The sequence below is a fragment of the Solea solea genome, chromosome 2 (assembly GCF_958295425.1).
Source record: "Solea solea chromosome 2, fSolSol10.1, whole genome shotgun sequence".
Taxonomy (NCBI): Eukaryota; Metazoa; Chordata; class Actinopteri; order Pleuronectiformes; family Soleidae; genus Solea; species Solea solea.
This window is the reverse complement of record NC_081135.1, coordinates 16,860,361-16,877,448: the sequence shown is the minus strand read 5'-3', so window position 1 is coordinate 16,877,448 and position 17,088 is coordinate 16,860,361. Positions and strand designations below refer to the sequence as shown.

Genomic DNA, 17,088 nt, shown 5'->3' with positions numbered 1-17,088 from the left:
AAAATAAGCTCACTGTGTTTATCACCCGCCTGATGTGGAAGAGGCTGCTCAGTACTGTAAAAGTTGCTGTGTGGGAATCTGCTTCTTTTTTTGAATCGTCTATAAAGTTTGACTGAGTTCCTTGTACACCGTTCTCAAATGATTTCCCCCCCCCCAATAGAAAATCAAATTCAATGAGAAATTAATTTCTCAGAATTAATCAAATGGAATTTTATTGTTGGTATTTTCTGCAATTCCATCACATACCTGCAGGAGGAGTGAAGGGTCAAAACCATCAAGTTTAACATCACGCATTGTACAAAAACTCTACATGTCATGTCCCTCTGACTCGTGCTGCAACCAATAACCAGCTAACCTTCACGAACGGTTCAGACAGTTCCCGCCTATGTTCGTCTGAAATATAATGTCAACTCTTGATCAGACAATGATGGAAATTTCCTAACTATATTTTCTAGAGTTAGCCACATGCTGTTTAGTTTTGAAACAAACCCTCTTTGAGGCTGCTTCCCCCCAGGTGACACTGGGAACAAAAGGAAATAAAATAAGAAAAAAGAAAGAAAAGAAATTCACAGGAGACGGGCAGTGATTGCCTTTGTGTGCATTTTTCACCCCATTCACTTGCTCACAGTCTGTTAAAATGTCGCTGTCCCTTAATTTCCTCCACTGCGGCCGCTCTGAGCCTGACTGTCCAATGACATTATGTGTTGGGGCTGCATGGGCACGGCGAGACCAAGTCAAACATCAGGGAACGGCTGGGGAAACAAAAACGTCCGGATAGAAAACGTAGGGACCGTCTTAAAGTCAAAACATCTAATGTCCTCCGTTGTCGTTAATGAACATCCAACTTGCTCCCAAAGTCCTTTGCGGGTTTTGGGGTGGTGGTGATGAGGAGGAGGGGGTGAAGCCGGCATCCATTCACACAACAGATCAGAGCTGGGAGGAAGAAGAAGAGGGAGTTATATGGAAGAGATCCAGGAGCTCCACTTTTCTTCATGGGCTTTTTTCTGGGCTTTTTTAAAGATCGGGGAGGTGGAGCAGGTGTTGAGCTCAGGCAGTGTTCAGTAGGTCCTGTATGGCTTTCTGCTGCGTCTCGTTCAGTGTCGATACACACTGTGTCCATAGACCTGCCGACACCTGGAAGACACAACACACTCAGGTCAGTATCACAAAGCTTCACTTTTTTTTTGTTGGCAATCAAACACTACTCTGCAACTTCGGTGTTCGAAGCCCTTTATTCAGATTCACCTCAGTGACACTAAGTGACCACACGAGGCAGCAGTAGACCAGCAGCACCCGTGTCCACGCAAACTAAACATGACAATTTCCCCTATGGAATTTTATGTGGGGAACATGAGTGGTTTCTACAAAGTAGAAAAGGCTGGTGCAACAGTGAGCTCAAGTGACTAAGATACTCAGGAGACATCAGACGTAAGCAGGGAGAGATTTTAAGTGAGCCTTTAGTCCGTGTCAATCCTGCAGCCATAGTTTTAGTGAGGAGTAGAGTCACTAATTATTCTTTTCATAATCCATTAATCCACTAATCCTCTGGCCCATTAAATGTCAGAAAAAGTTCTCAAATGTGAAGTTATCTCCACAAACCAAAAATGGACGTTTTAATGATTTATTAGAAAATATTGATATTTAAGAAGCTGAAAAATCTGACTTAGTTTTAATTATCTTTTAAAAAAGCACTTAAAATTGTTGGCAATATGTTTAGTAATTGATGTCTCACCTGTACTTGGCGGATAACATTTGCAAGTCGTTTGCTGCACGCGTCTTCGCTCTTGACCGATTCGTTTGCGACTCCGTCCGCAATGATGAGGAAAATTTTGGGGAGGTTGGCATTGTCTGGTCCGAGGACGATGGGGTTGTTGCTATGGAGAGAAAAGGAAGCGTCAGGTGAGGGTGGGGGAGGACACTTTTCAAAAGTGCATGCAATCAGGTGGCAGCTGCTCTACCTTTCGATGAGGTCACACAGGAAATCAAACGTGTGGACAGCCTCCTCTTTGTCCTCAAGGAGCGGCAGCCAGCTGAGCCAGTGGGGGAGGATCTCGTTGACGTTGACACACTCGGGTCGAAACCTCATCACCTTTCCTACAGCAGAGATGCAGTTCTCTGTGGCGTTGACGTTTTCCTTGGCACGGGAGTCTGCAGTCTGGATGACATTGACCAGCAGGGGGAGGGCCTCTGACAAAGAACACAAGGACATCGTCTGTGCATCAAAGCGATCAAGAACCCAACAACATCCTCAGATGAAGAGCAGTGTCAGGTCGTACTTGTACAGAACTGGCTGTAGTTCTCTCCTCCGTACTGAGCCGCCACACCGACGCCGTATGCTGCCGCCTGCCGAACCTCGGGACTGTGGTCGCACAGTGACTGCAGCATCGGTGGCAGGAAGTGATCGGCGTATTTGAAAGAGGAGGGGCTGCAATGCTCCAACACATCGTCAAAGATGCACAGACCCCACTGTCTGTCCGCCCATGGCCTGCTGGGACACTGAAGACAAGTGACACATCAGGTTAGTTTGTGCTTTTCTTAAGCTGCGCTCCATTTACGTCAGAACTGGGTGTAACCCGTCACCTAGTTCACAGCATTCCTGAGACAAGTCAAGAAAACACTGACGCTGGGCTAGCCATACCATTGCATTAGTATTTTTATGTGGTGCCAGAATTTCATTATTTTGCAATAAGCAACAATATTCATATGCAAGTTTGACCAGACAGTCAACCACGAGAATCATTAGCCAGCAAGATTTTATTGATCATTTAGTCGCAGGGACAGGAAAAAAATCCACCGCTGCCTCCATCAGTGGGTTAAAATGTGATATTTTATGGATGCACAATAAAAGGTATCCACCAATATTGGCTTTAAAATGTGGCAATGACATGACTGACTACAACAGTAGGCTAAACAGGCTGCTACGCCCTCTACAACAAATTCCCCAAGTTTATTTTTCCTCAATGAAGAACATTTATAACTATACATTTGCTGCGACAAGTATGACAAATATGTTAATTTCACTATAGGTGAGACTAAATGAGTTCTGATGAGCACAGTGTGTATATCTGTATCTGATTAGGGCTATAAAGTCCCCGTCGACTGGTCGATTAATCAGTCAATACGTTCTGGTTTGACTTTTTGCCAATTTCATACAGTCTTTGGTTTATTTGATTTCATCTGGAGGAATGTACCAAGTGCCAATGGGGGTGTTTTCAGAGCACTCCTGTTCCACAGGTAACAGCGTGTCTTCAGAGAACACCCCCCTTGTTTTCAGTATTTTGGAGAGACAGAAAGATTAAAGAACATCCGGTGGTTTTATTTAATGTTGAGCTACAGTCAGTCCTCCTCTAACATCCATGTCAAAGACATCGGCAGTGTGGCAGCATTTTACAAAAATAGGTGGCGATAAAAAAGTCAAATGCAAAGTTTGCCAGCAACAGTTTGCATATCACAGCTTGACTACAAACATGGCATAACCCTAACCCATCATATAAAACGGTAAGCTAACTTGTCTTCGTTATGTTCCTCCGTCCGTTCTGAGTACATGAACATATCAGAATTGGCATATTTCAATATTTTAGTCTAATAATCATTGATTCGTTTTATAACTGCAGGCGCACTCGCCCGCAACAACGGCAGTGATCTATTTGTGTCTCAGCCGCGAAGCTGAGCTCCTATGTTCAGTGTCGCTCTGTGCGAGGACATGCACAGAGACAAATAATCTAAATATTCCTCAACAGTTGATATTGCGCTGATATCAACTAAGGGTGCAACGGATCAAAAAACTCACGGATGGGATCGTTCCTCGGATCAGAATCACGGATCGGATCAGCAAAAAAAGTCTGGCACAATCTTTTCGCTGAAGTGGGTGCGCCACGGCGCACGTGGCTCAAGCTCTTTCAGCATGTGTTTAAAGCACTCGTTTTGCACAAGGGAATATGGCCTCATGTCTGCACCTATAAACACACCGATAGCGTTTGTGATGCTTTAGCCCGGTCTGATTGTGCAACAAGGGGCTGCTTAAATGCCACGGTGATAAGCGGTTGTTGAGCAGCCTTCGTTTTCACTGCTGTCAGTGAAACAGCGGGGTGATGTCGCTTCAAATGCGTGGCCATGCTTGATGTGTTTTCACTGTCATGTGGCTTTCTTGTGCCAGTGCCGACACACCGTCACAGTTTTATCCACTAACCTCTTTCCTTCGTAATTATATTTGACAGGGAAGCCAAAATGCTCCCATACAGGGGATTTAAATGACGCGGGGTGTTCAAGCTCCTCGGTTCCTCCGCTCGCCATGACCACGTGTGTGGACTGAACATGCGCACAACTTTTTTTTTTTTTTTAATAAATCAATCCGCGGATCACGTGTGTGAACCGAAGATATTGATCCGAACGGATCACGGATCAATGATGATCCGTTGCACCACTAATATCAACGTAGTATAGTATAGTATACTAGTATAGTATATAGTATAGACAGAAGTTGGTCAGACTTACTATTAGCTGGACGATGAGCTGCAGCAGCTGTTCAAACCAGGGCAGCACCTTCTCTTTGTAGCTGCTGAACACAGAGTGCAGGATGTCCGACACTTTGGTCAGAATGTACACGTCGTTCTCGTCCTGAGAACGGAACAGAAGGTGAGGGGAGGCCATCTTAACATTCACTTTGTTTCTTTGACCATCATGGGAATATTTACCTCGTCTTGTAACGTTTCCTCCACCTCCTCATCATAGTCTTCATCTTCTCTCTTAGCTGGAAGAAATAAAGCATTTATGTGAGGACTTTTTTTCAAAATACTTTTTGGATTAAAAAATTTTCAGTTGTGTTTGTTTTGGTTGTATGAGGTAAACGACTTAACCGAGTGCCTATCTCCGATTGTCAGCTTGACACTGATGTTTACCTTCATTTAAACATGGCAAAGGAAACAGGTTTTAGCCACTTAAAGGGGACATATTATACCCTATTTCCCCAAGTTAAAATAGTTCCCTGGTGTCCTAATAAACATGTCTGTGACATGCTTTGGTCAAAATACCATAAGGATGAAGCACCATAGCAGTTCAATAACCCTGCCAAAACCGCCACTTTCAGAACGCTCGGTTTTTTGCCTGGTCCCTTTATATGCAAATGAGACACAGGCAAACACACACCCACTTCTACCAGGGGGTTTCTGATTTGTCCTTTTTACAACGCTCACTCGCTCAGCTCCTGTTCCCTGTGCTCCATTCCTCTCCCCCTCCCTCCACTAGTTCTCTGACAATATCAACATGGCAGCGTGCGCGGAAAACTGCGAGAGTGCCGTCACAGGAAGAGACGTCCGACACAAGGATCAAGCCGAACACTGCCGAACTGTAAATCAGTTAAAAACACTTAGGGACAGCACCGCTGATCGCCACTGGCAAGCAGCGAGCTACATGTGACTGTATCAGACTGAGTCTGTGCTCCGGTCATGGAGGACATACTGAACAAATATTTTTAGATTAGAACGTGTCAGAATGGTCAGTTATGAGCTCTATTTGACCATTTTAGGTTTTCAAACCATGAAGTCGCAAAATAACATTTGAATATCCTGTTGGAGGCAGCAGTGGATCTACAACTCCTGTGTGCTGTTACGTAAAATTATTTTCTCTAAAGACTTCAGTGCAGATAAGTGAGCACTTTCTATTTAAAAGAGACATCAGATGAGGCCATGCAACAGCAACAATATGCAAACATTCTTAAAATATTGTAGCTTTTAACTTAAGCAAGTCTTGATTTATGTGCTAAAATATTTGCCCTTGTGTCCCAGCTGGTAGCCATGTTTTACTGTGGCCGCCCAAGTGCACAGCCATCTACAAAAATCAGCCTGAGATGAACAAAGTGCTGACGATGTATAGATGCTTCAGTAACGCAACGCAACCAAAAAAAAAAGGGAAAGAATTATCACCTAAATGTGAAAAAAAATTCAAATTTACCTTGTCTGAGACGCTGGTTCTTAAAATGCTCCTCCAGTTTTCCTTTCAAGATGCCACTCAGCTCATCAAAATGCTCTTTGTTCAGACACCCGTCACCCATCAACTCAATACACTAAAGAAAATAAAACACACAAGCCCGCATCCCAACAGTCAGATCACAAGACAGTGACAGAAATGTTATTTTAGTCACACAACAAAGTACTCCATAGTTACCTTGGCGAACGAGTGCATGATTTCTGACAGGACGTCAGAGTCCGGCTCGGTGCCGATGGCCTTGATGAGAGCGTCGCACATGAAGTGCCACATCTGTGTGAGATACTCTGGCCCTCGGACACGGGCGCACTCCAGCAGCAGGGGCATGGACTCGGCTGCCGCCACCCGCACACGTGACACAGTTATGGAAACATCAGAAATAAGCCTCATATTTTAAAACCAAAACATGTCGTTTATCCAGCATTAAAAAGGCCCAAAAGACAAATCAAGGAAAGGATATCATCGTGGAAGTAGAACTTGAGGAGAGGCACCATCAGATTCACCACCTGCACCGTGTACTCCACAAAACCCTCCTTCAACTCTTTGGCATAACACACCTGGAAAAAAGGAACATTTTAGTGACTGAACTGTTTTTCCATATCCAACTCATTCATGCATGCATCCCTCGGACTCACCAGCATCTGACAGGCAGTGGCTTTCTCCTCCAGACCAGCCGTCTTGATGCCAAAACTCTGCTGATCTCCCAGGTTGACAAACTCCCAGCCCTCATCTTCTGATATGTTCTCCATGTCCTGGGCTACAAGACAGTACAAGACATCGTTTTAAATGAAGAACTACAAAAGTCTTTTACTGCTTTTGTTTCTTTTTGAATGCCTTTGACAGACATGGATGACATTAGAATTTGGATATTGTCATATCAGGATAAGTATGTGTTATATGCATTAAGGCTGCGAGATATAAGAAATCTCAGTATATAATAGTTTATTAATTCAACAATGTATCAGCTGATGTGCAAAGCTTGGGTATCTGGACTGAAAAAGTCAGATGAGTGCATCTATAATCACAGATCAAAGTCTTCCAAAAAAAGTTGCTTCATACAAAAAAAAAAAAGAAATAAAAGAAATGCCAAAACTGCCTTAACGGCAAAGTGACAATTCTTCCCAGTATTGAAAACTGATTTTTAGAAAAACCATCTCTTTTGTATTTACCACATAAAATAAAGCAAGTTTTGATCGTCTCTGGATGTCCACATCTGGGTGTTTTCCCATAATTTCCAGATAACTGGCTCATCCACAATCTTCAAATCTCAGGCTAGGTGATATATGACCTATAAATAATATCTTCATATTTATAAAGAGATATATTGATGCTTGTAATCCATAAATAATATTAAGTGTGTTTCTAATTTATTTAATATAATAAATGATTATCAATGCAACAGCCTTCAAAACCAGGAAGTCATCACAGATACCTTTCCACGATATGACAATATCCATAATTTAACACCATATCTCAGGATATAGACAGAATGTTGATATATTGTAACTACTTTGGTGTTGAGCTTACTGTCGAGGAGAGCCACTTCCGGCTTGATGGAGGCCGTCTTCATCAGAGGGCCCATAACCACGGGCAGATACTGCTGAAACTCCTTCCCCAGGATCTTACACATCCTGGCCCAGGCTGAGATCATGTACGAGATCTAGACCACACACACACACACACACACACGACACATTAGCTATGGAGAAACAAAATGTATGGGAAGAATGGGATTGGCTCAAAGGACATTGCTACCTGAGGGTCATCATCCTCCAGGTCATTAAAGTCTGTCTGAGTCTTGAGGAGCAGCTGCATGACGGCAGAGGCATCTGGCATGAACTGGTGACAGAAGAGAACGCACACAGTTCAGACGTGAGAGCAGCTCAAGCATTAACATGCACAGAAAATGCAATTTAAAATCTCTGGACAGTTTGATCACAACACCTTCTCTTTGCCGACAGCCAGGCCGATCAGGCTGATGCACTCGATGGTCTTGCCGCGGAGCAGCCGCAGCTCCTTCTGCACCGCGTTTTCCACTATGTGTCGGAGCGACGGCATGAACAGGTCATAGTATGGCACAAATTTCTCCTCGGCCGTGTCAGCCACCGAGGCAATGGACGTCACCACCTGCTCCAGAACCAGTTTGGTGCCTCTCTGGATCAACTGGCAAGAAAGAGAGGCTCATGAGAAGCCATGTGAAGAAAATGCTGGACCAGTTTTTGCTCTCTTAGCCTTTTTGTACCTCTTGCAGCTTGGCAACCATAATGACATGAAGGTGCTGAACCAAACTGTCCAGATATGGGACGAGCAGGGATTTGGGACAGTCCTCTGTGAAGTTGATAAGGGCGGCGGCAGCATGAGCCTGCACTCGGGGGTTACTCTGGTCTTCCATGGTATGAAGCAGAGCTGAGATCACCTGGAAGGAAGCGCATACATGGTCAGATGTTTACACTTTGCCAACACTTGCCCGGTCAGCTATGAATCACACCACACTTTAAGAGAGTCCATGATCTCAGAAACTTCTGAGATCCGACTACAAATTGAATGCATCCCCAAACTCAACACATCATTTATACCTTATCGTGGAATTTCTTTTGAAAGGTCGGGGCAAAGTCTGTAGCCATCTGTCCAATAGCATTGCAGGCCGCATAACGGACCCTTGGATGCTGAGGAGAATAAAACAACTCATCATTCAACACATAAAACCTGCCATGTACACAATGCCTGTTAACATCAGGGACAAAAAACAAAAACCCCAGCCCATTTCTTACAGGGTCAGAGCAGAAAAGGAGGACAAAGCTGACGATCTCTTGCAGGATGGCTTCCATCTGCTGGTGGCAGCCTTCACCGATGGCAGACAATGCCATCAACCCGGCGTGACGGTACTTCCAGTCAGCTAACAACAAACGCACATGGTTAAACTCATGTTCAAAGAACAGATGGGCATCCATCCATCTCCTACCACATTATCCTCCACATGAAGATCACAGAGAGACCTGGTGTCGATCCCAGCTGACATTCAGTTATATTATTCCTCAAATATTCTAAGCACAAGAGCTAGTTAAAGATAATGCAGGATTCAGTGTTGAACTACAGGGAGCGGCTAACGACACATGAAATCCACTAACAGCTGCTGCCACCTTGTGGCAACAGACATGCCACAAATGTTTTGAGTAGAAAGATGATTTTGTATCTTTAATATTAGAAATTGTCACAGTAACTGTTCAACATTTTATAATCAAGCAAACAATGGAATGCTCATGTCCATCATTAGTTCACAGTGAACACATTACAACTTAATGCAAACACTTTAATGGATTCCATTTGTTAATGAGTCACTTTTACTTACGGTTCTGTAGCATCTGCATGATGTGCTGTTTGATCATGGGCAAAATGATCTTTCCCCCCAGACCACAGGCAATTCTGTCCAGAGCACTCTCCCCAGCTACAGCGTTACTGGTGTGCGAAGAAACGCATCACAATCACACACACAGTGAAGGAGTGCAAACATTCAACTCCTTCAATGGAACGCAACACAAAAATTGGGACATTTTTGATATTTTGCCCAATATACAAGATATTGTTTCTCTGGGCTGATGGAAAGCTTTCTTTTGACAGACAGACGACTTTATTAATCCCTTTGGGAGGTTCCCTCTGGGAAATTAACAGATGAGATGTTTATGCTTCTCAAAAGGACAGTGACAATACTCAAAAAAACAAACTTAATATCTACTGTTTATTATCTGTACTACATGCTTAAAATACAGTTATTACCTTTCAGATAATACCTGGTTATTTCTTTGGCTTTTTAAATGAAGGATATTTGTGCATGTTAGAAACAATGAAATTGCCTATAAATGTGGTCAAATTTTATTACAAATAATTAGGCTTAATTTATAAGTGGATTTCACAAATATACACACAATATAATAAATATGATCAATGCAAAAGCCTTTAAAACCAGGAAAGTTCATCAGAGATACCTTATCACAACATGAAAATCAAAATCTAAGACCAGATCTTGTCTAATGTCAGATATATTGATGCATTTCCCAGCCGTCCCTAGTACAGATGATGTGGGTCTCACTGATAATAAACCAGGACTTTACCTGTCAAAGTCATCGTCCTCCAGCTCATCAGCCATGGCCCACTCATCGTCTTCTTCCAGGTCCACCATCATAGCCAGCATCTGGGGCACTGAGAACACAACAAAATGTCTGAACCGCTCCAAACTTAAGGCTTAAAATTAACAGACAGCAAAAATCCTCACCACACTGAGCCACGATGGCGGTGTGTTTCCTCAGCATGGCCGCTGCCGTCTCTGATAAGGTGACGATAACTTCCAATGCCAGCTGCCTCTGCATGTTGCTCAGGTTGTTGTCAGCACACAGCTGAGGACACATGAGCAGATGTTAAAAAAACCTGACAAAAATGACAGGACACGCTGTGCCTTTATGTTCTTCCCAACTCACCTTCAGGCAGAGCTGCAGAGTGGCCTCCAGGTTGGGCCTCAGGTATTTGGGCGCTGTGTCTGCGATTTCCACCAAAGACTTGAGCACAGAGTCGTCTCCTTGGTAGCAGGACTCGTTCACCGACTGATCAGTAACACAAGATAAGGTTAGTGTTGCAACTTTATCGATAGCAAGACAACGTTCAATTTGAAATGCTGCTATAAGCCGAGAGTTTAAATTCTAAATCTGTCATGAGACACTTTCAGAAATTGTTGTCATGTAGCTTGATGAGCTGTTGTGAAATAACTTGAAAAATTGGATTAAATAAATCCTGTAATCTAGATGAACACCTCACAGCCTTGTGATTATACTGTATTAATAAATAACTGTAGGAAGGAACAGCTACCATTTACAGGAACAGATCCCTTCCCTCTGTGTGTAATTGCAATGTGTTTGCAATCAGGAAGCAACAAATGATTTAAAAAAAATCATTGATTATGCTGATTAATCGATTGGTAATTAAAATGCTAACGGTTCTTCCCAAACCTCAACAATTGGGATGTTTTCAAATGTCCAAATTGATCAGTTTTAATGAAAGTGAAAATATTGATATATAGGAAGCAGAAACAGGGAAAAAAATTTGGAGAATTTACTTCTATTATTTAAAAAGAATAAACTGAATTTTAAAATAGTGGGCGATTAATTTAGTAATCTAACAAACTTCGGTTTTTCATTGTGTGCTATAGAGCTGAAACAATTACTATATTAATTGTCAACTATTTTGATAATCAATTAATCAGTTTGATGCTTTTTATCATGATTAAAAACAAGACTTCTGATTGTTTCCAGCTTCTTAAATGTGAATATTTTCTTAATTGCTTTGCTCCAGATAAAGAAATCATTAAAAACTGAATCATTTTGGTTTGTGGACAAAACAAGACATTTGAAAACTCATCAACATTTAACGTTTTGACATTTTATGGACCAAACAATTACTCGATAATAGAGAAAATAATCGACAGGTTAATTGATTATGAAAATAACAGTTGCAGCTCTAGTATGCTACTCAGGCTGCAGATAGGCACTGTAGTCTCATGTTAACATTCTTTTTATTTACTTTCCATAAAATGGATTTAGGTCATAAACTAACTCAATATGGTCGTCGCATTTAACACTGACCCTTGCTGCATGGCATTAATGTATATAGACTGTTTTAAAGACACTTTTCATAAAAGAAATTGTAAAATGTAACTTCCCGTATTGAGAATCTTTGTATTATTTGTTCTTTCCATATTCAATAAAAAAATGGCTCATCATTTCATTATTCATATTATACATTGATTGATTTTTGTGCTGAAATCAAATGCAGCAAATAAAAAAAAAAAAGCAAGATTAGGCCAAACATGATGGGGAAAAACAACCCATCCATTCATCTTCTACCGCTTTTAGAGTGTTCAATTGACCTTATCCCCATATTGCATCCATTCCGTTTTTTCACTTGAGATTATAAAATAATGTAATAAAAAGGACTATTTTTTTTTTTTAAGATTTTTAGTTGAATATGGAAAGAATGAATGATACGAGGATGTTCACAGACGAAGACACAGTGACAGTCCTGGCATCTCACCTGCAGGATTCCTGGCAGCAGGTCAGAGAATTGCTTCAGTAGAGCAGAGTTGCTTTCGTTGGACAAGATGAAGGACGCCGTCGCGCGAGCCGCCAGGGTACGAATCTGCAGAATTATTTTTGTAGAAATCAGACGGGTGGACAATATCACAGTCAGAAAACTGTCTGATCTGCAACCGTCGTAGCCCTTACATGTGGGTTTGCCTGGTCCTGCATACACTGAACAAGCATGCGTTTAATAACCTCCATATAATGCTGTTGCTGGTTGCCAAAGATTCCTGGAAAATTCCTTTAAAAAAAAAGAGAAAGACAAAAATATTTAATATACCCACAAACATTTGCTTGAATGTGGAAGTCGTAGGGGTGTCATGGTCACGATTTTATCTTTTTTCTTTCTGAAGACGCAAGACTTGCCTGTGTTAACAGAATTGTTTTTGTAGTTATGTCTATGTCCTTATGATGCATGCAAAGATGTACAGTGCTATGCTACACATGTATAACATAGCTTACACATCACAGTTTTCTTGTGGACAACGCAAACGTTGACAAATTCACAGGGAATACAATATTTCCACACCGGTGATTTCAGAGAGGTGGGAGGGGATTCAAGTTCGGTCAACGTGTTGCCCAAAACAGCAGTTACGAGGGTTACTATTACTGAAGCAGCATTGGGTTAGCGGGAAGAGGTAACCGGTTGTTGTGCTACAACTACAACAATGTTTGTTTTCATCTCTAGCACGCCTGCAGGACGTCACACTGGGGGCGTGGTTAAATCATCGATTCCACCTTTGCTTTCGAAGGTGGAGATTGTGATGTTGTATCGAGCGACATTCGATTTACAACGGAGATCATGACACTCCTAGGAAGTAGTGAACTTTATCTGTGGCTGACCAGAATATATGGAGCGCAGCCTCTCGCAGACCAACGTTGTCTGAATTGACAGAGTCAAACAGAAATTTGAGCACCTCTGGCCACTGGTTAGTCCCATCATCATCTAGATTAAAGATACCAAAATCAGATTATTGCAGATTGATTAATCAGACAAATTATAAATTAGGGTCATGTAAAAATTTCTGCTTGTAAAAACCTGTGTGTAATTACCAATGAGGTTACGGGAGAGCTCAGCTGCAATGTCGCAGATTTTCTTGCGGATGTTTATCGCGGTCTCCAGTTGGATGCAGCTTAGCAGCTCCGTCTTGATGGCCGTCTGCATCTCCAGGGTCAGACCCGGGAAGACCTCCTCAAAAGACGACGACAACAGACGCCGCAGCAGCACTGCTGCCATCTGTTTGACCTGAATCAGTGAAATATTTGATTATCGCCATGATCCCACTGTGAACCCCTGCTTAAACTTAAGACTTAAAACCAATGTCAAATCTCAAAATGTACAGATAGATCTATATAGTTTGCAGCTGCTGAGCATAAGGAGGTGAAGTCAAGACCTGCAGCATCTTAAAGAGGCTGAAGCAACTCTCATATGGCCAACCACCTATCTGTCTGCTCCCATTTCAAGACTCTAAAAATATCAGCCTCAAGGAAAAGGAACGAGGGAGCATAAGCAGCTGCTGGACTTGGGGTAAACACAATGGCACAAATGCCAGAACCGCGACTCATGTGTCTTCATGTCAGGCTGTGGTGCCGCATGCGTGTGACGACAGACTAGTCTTTTCAAAGTGAGCAGGTTGCAGAAATGCAGGCAGGAGGTGATACTGCATGTACTTGATTTTCCTGTACTTGTCTGACATGAAACACTCTTTGTTCCTACTGTAATAAAAGACCATGGATAATGCACATAACATGGTTAATGGGTCCTGTATATGTTTGTCCTCAAAACACAATTTTAAGCTGAAGCATGGAAAAGCATTTTATACAAACCTCCTCTGCAGCAGATGCATCTCTGACAGCCTGCAGCAAGAATGTGATCTTGTTAGCGCCCGGGATAGTGTCATAGGTCTCCTACAAAGACAATTGTGGACAGTGTTGAGGACAAGATGCAACTGTAGCTGGAACATGTGAGCATCACAGATGTACAGCTGTCACCGTTAAAAAACGGATCACCAACGGCGAGTTTGTCCTTTCCCTTATTATTGCAGTCACAAGAAATTGCATTTTGTCTGTAATTCCATGCCATGGCGCAGCATAAGCCAAAACAGATGCTGCAGGTGGGCTGTCCAAGTATCAATTTAAAATTGAATTGCATTTTAATTCATTTTTACTGTGAAATCAGTCTTAAAATGCTTGTCATACAAATCAGATTATCCCATTGGCCACCAACTGTACTCATTGGTAAAATCATAATGTATATTTGAAGCCATATAACAATGACAGACTTGTTAATGGGTATGCTTGATTTTCATGTCCGATACGATATCACAATGTCAAGAATTTTTCGATGCTGATCTGATAGTCTTTTCACATCATTTAAATTAATTGAGTTTATGAAGTAAAGTACTAACCTAGCCGTAACTGCAATTTTAATAACATAATCCTTAATGTAGCAATCAGTCTACTCTGAAAGGCAAAGTTAGCAAGTTAAAAACGCCGTTATTGTATTTACTTTAACTTATATTTTTTATGATTTTCTTTTTATGATATCGGACCAGTGATTTTGACCAGTATTAGACCTATACTGATATTTAGGATTGTATCGGCTCATTCCCAATAGATGTTTATGTATAATCAGTAAACGGTCTAAAATTGTAGCAAAGCAAAAAATGTGGGTATCAAAAACAACTACATGAAAATCAAATCCCTGATACTTAACTATACTACTCATTCACAACATAGCCCACAGTGAAACCTAGGCCAGAGATTTACATTTAAAAAGACACTATTCTGATGCATATTGGGTGCTGATGTAGACAGAGTCTGTGGGGATAATGTGGATTACTGGGTGTATGCTCAGAAGAATAACAGGCACATCGGATAACATGCCAGCTGTTTAAATAGCAATGGTTAAATGGCAAACAAATATGCCATCGAGTAACTGAACCTGGTGAAGTTGAATATATTTTTGGAACAAAACAAACATTTACTGGGTGTTCAGGTACATTTTTGCATAACGAGAGCTAGGACAGGGAGGAACATCAATGATAGTTTGATGGGACAGATCTTATTACTGAACAAAACCATTCATCTGAAACTACATTTCATGATCATATGAACTGATTGACCACAACAAACAGCTGTAACAGCGATAAATGAAGGTTTAGAGATTTGTATAATCTTAACATTTACTATGACAAAAGTTGTATAAACTGCTACATCCCTATCTGATCACCGACAAATGTTAATACCAGTGGATTAATTCCTACTCTGTGTGTAAGAAAATGGGCAGAGTTTCTACACACGATGAATTCCAATGAGATTAGCTGCGCGACAGAAAGTCTGTTTGGTACAAGGGAAACGCTGACTGGCGATGAAAGAAGGTGTGGGGGCTTCGTGTGATAAGATTCATCCAAGTCTGCGGCTAATAAAGGGAGTGGTAACAAAAGCAGGCTTTACAGAGACGAGATGCTAACTATGGTGGGGTATAAAAAGAAAAGAGATTGTTTTATTTAGACAAAATACTTTCACGGTCTTTGCCCAAGTGGCATAACTGCTAACACTTGTCCTCGGAATAAGCTGCCCATTGCTGTGTAAACGCTCACCACTGAAAACAAAGTAGCTTTAATTATTACACGCAGTAAAACTCTGGTTAATCTTTGAGTAACCCGCACAACGCTAGCTCATCGGCTAATAAAACTGGCAACACTTAGCATATTGCTACTTCCTGTACTCCACTAGCTAGAATACTAGCTTCACTGTCAGCTGGAGAAATGGGAGAGTGGTGCCAGCAATTTCGCTTTCTTTCGCTTTCAGTCACACTCGTTTACCTTCACACAGACAAACACATGTTGGCAAAACTGGGCTATTATCAGTTAGGTATACAACGTATCCTCATAACTACGCAACATGGTGGTGGAAGTTAGCGTTAGCCGACTAGTACTCGATGTCAGCCTCACACTGCACGTGGACTCTCTGAGCCTGACGTGAATGCTTACTGCGCTGCGCGCGCGGCCGGGTTGGCTTGCTAACCAGCGGTTAGCTTTCGCTAATCAGACTGTATCGTTTCCGACAGTGACCGAGTCTGTCAGCCAGGAAAACAGCAGCGCTTCGTTTTCTTACCTCTGCTTGTTTCCTGATGGTGTTGTCAGGACTCATCAGGTTACCCAGCAAGAGGTAGAACTGCTGCTGCTCCGCCATTGCAGTGAGATCCGAAAAAGACCAGGCGGGTGAAGAAGCGGCGAGACTAGACCGGCTGACCCTGCTTCGGTCACACAATGATGCTGTCATCCCATTGGTTTGCTTTATTGACTTTACTCACTATTCATTGGACCAAGAGTCTGTAGCAAACGCACAACATTGGCTCACGCGGATTCCCAGCGGCTATTGGATGAAGTCAACACAAGAAAGTGAATGCGTTGTTGCATTGTAACTAACAGTGAATCACCAAAGCGCGGGAATTGAAGGAAGTTTACAAATTGTATGGGAGGAAAAAGTAACTAAGTATATTTACTCAATGACATTATCCAAGTTGTTCGTTGTTTTCCTTTTGAAGTCACCTTTTCTGTTCGCTTCATTCACTTTTAAGAGACAGACGCACCTTTCCCCCAATATTTAATCAAAAGAAAAAAATAATTATAGTATAGACATAGTAGTCTATTTTTCATAGTAGTCAGAGTTAACTGCAGAGTAAACATTAATACTCAAATAGTTTTCTGTTTCTATATTATGCTACATTTCCTTAAATGTGGATTTATTATTATTATTATTATTATTGTTATTATTATTTTTATTATTATTATAATAGCTCTATATATAAATATAAAAGGCTCATTCTGGGGAAATTAAAAACAACTCATACAATCAGTCTATTGTTCACTTATACATACTGTATTTTCAAAACTATGATTATTTTATCTTTAATTTCTGTCAAATTAAAATAATTTCATCTACATTTTACACACTGGACCTTTAAACGTGGTAT

The 17,088-nt window shown here is 41.6% G+C and overlaps 1 protein-coding gene across 1 annotated transcript; it reads right to left on the bottom strand.

Annotated features, from left to right (window-relative positions):
• Positions 1 to 195: 195 nt before the first annotated feature.
• Positions 196 to 16,381, bottom strand: kpnb3 (karyopherin (importin) beta 3). The gene is made up of 26 exons (XM_058622433.1): positions 16,227 to 16,381; positions 13,935 to 14,015; positions 13,161 to 13,353; positions 12,951 to 13,053; positions 12,252 to 12,348; positions 12,061 to 12,165; positions 10,455 to 10,577; positions 10,253 to 10,373; positions 10,092 to 10,179; positions 9,332 to 9,438; positions 8,754 to 8,878; positions 8,559 to 8,648; positions 8,225 to 8,398; positions 7,927 to 8,145; positions 7,738 to 7,821; positions 7,510 to 7,642; positions 6,618 to 6,739; positions 6,443 to 6,539; positions 6,163 to 6,335; positions 5,950 to 6,061; positions 4,695 to 4,750; positions 4,495 to 4,617; positions 2,277 to 2,496; positions 1,959 to 2,187; positions 1,733 to 1,874; positions 196 to 1,134 (listed from the first exon to the last, which is right to left on the bottom strand). The coding sequence occupies exons 1-26, from the start codon at positions 16,302 to 16,304 to the stop codon at positions 1,048 to 1,050; spliced, it is 3,282 nt and encodes a 1,093-aa protein (XP_058478416.1). The 5' UTR covers positions 16,305 to 16,381; the 3' UTR covers positions 196 to 1,047.
• Between the last annotated feature and the right edge of the window lie 707 nt (positions 16,382 to 17,088).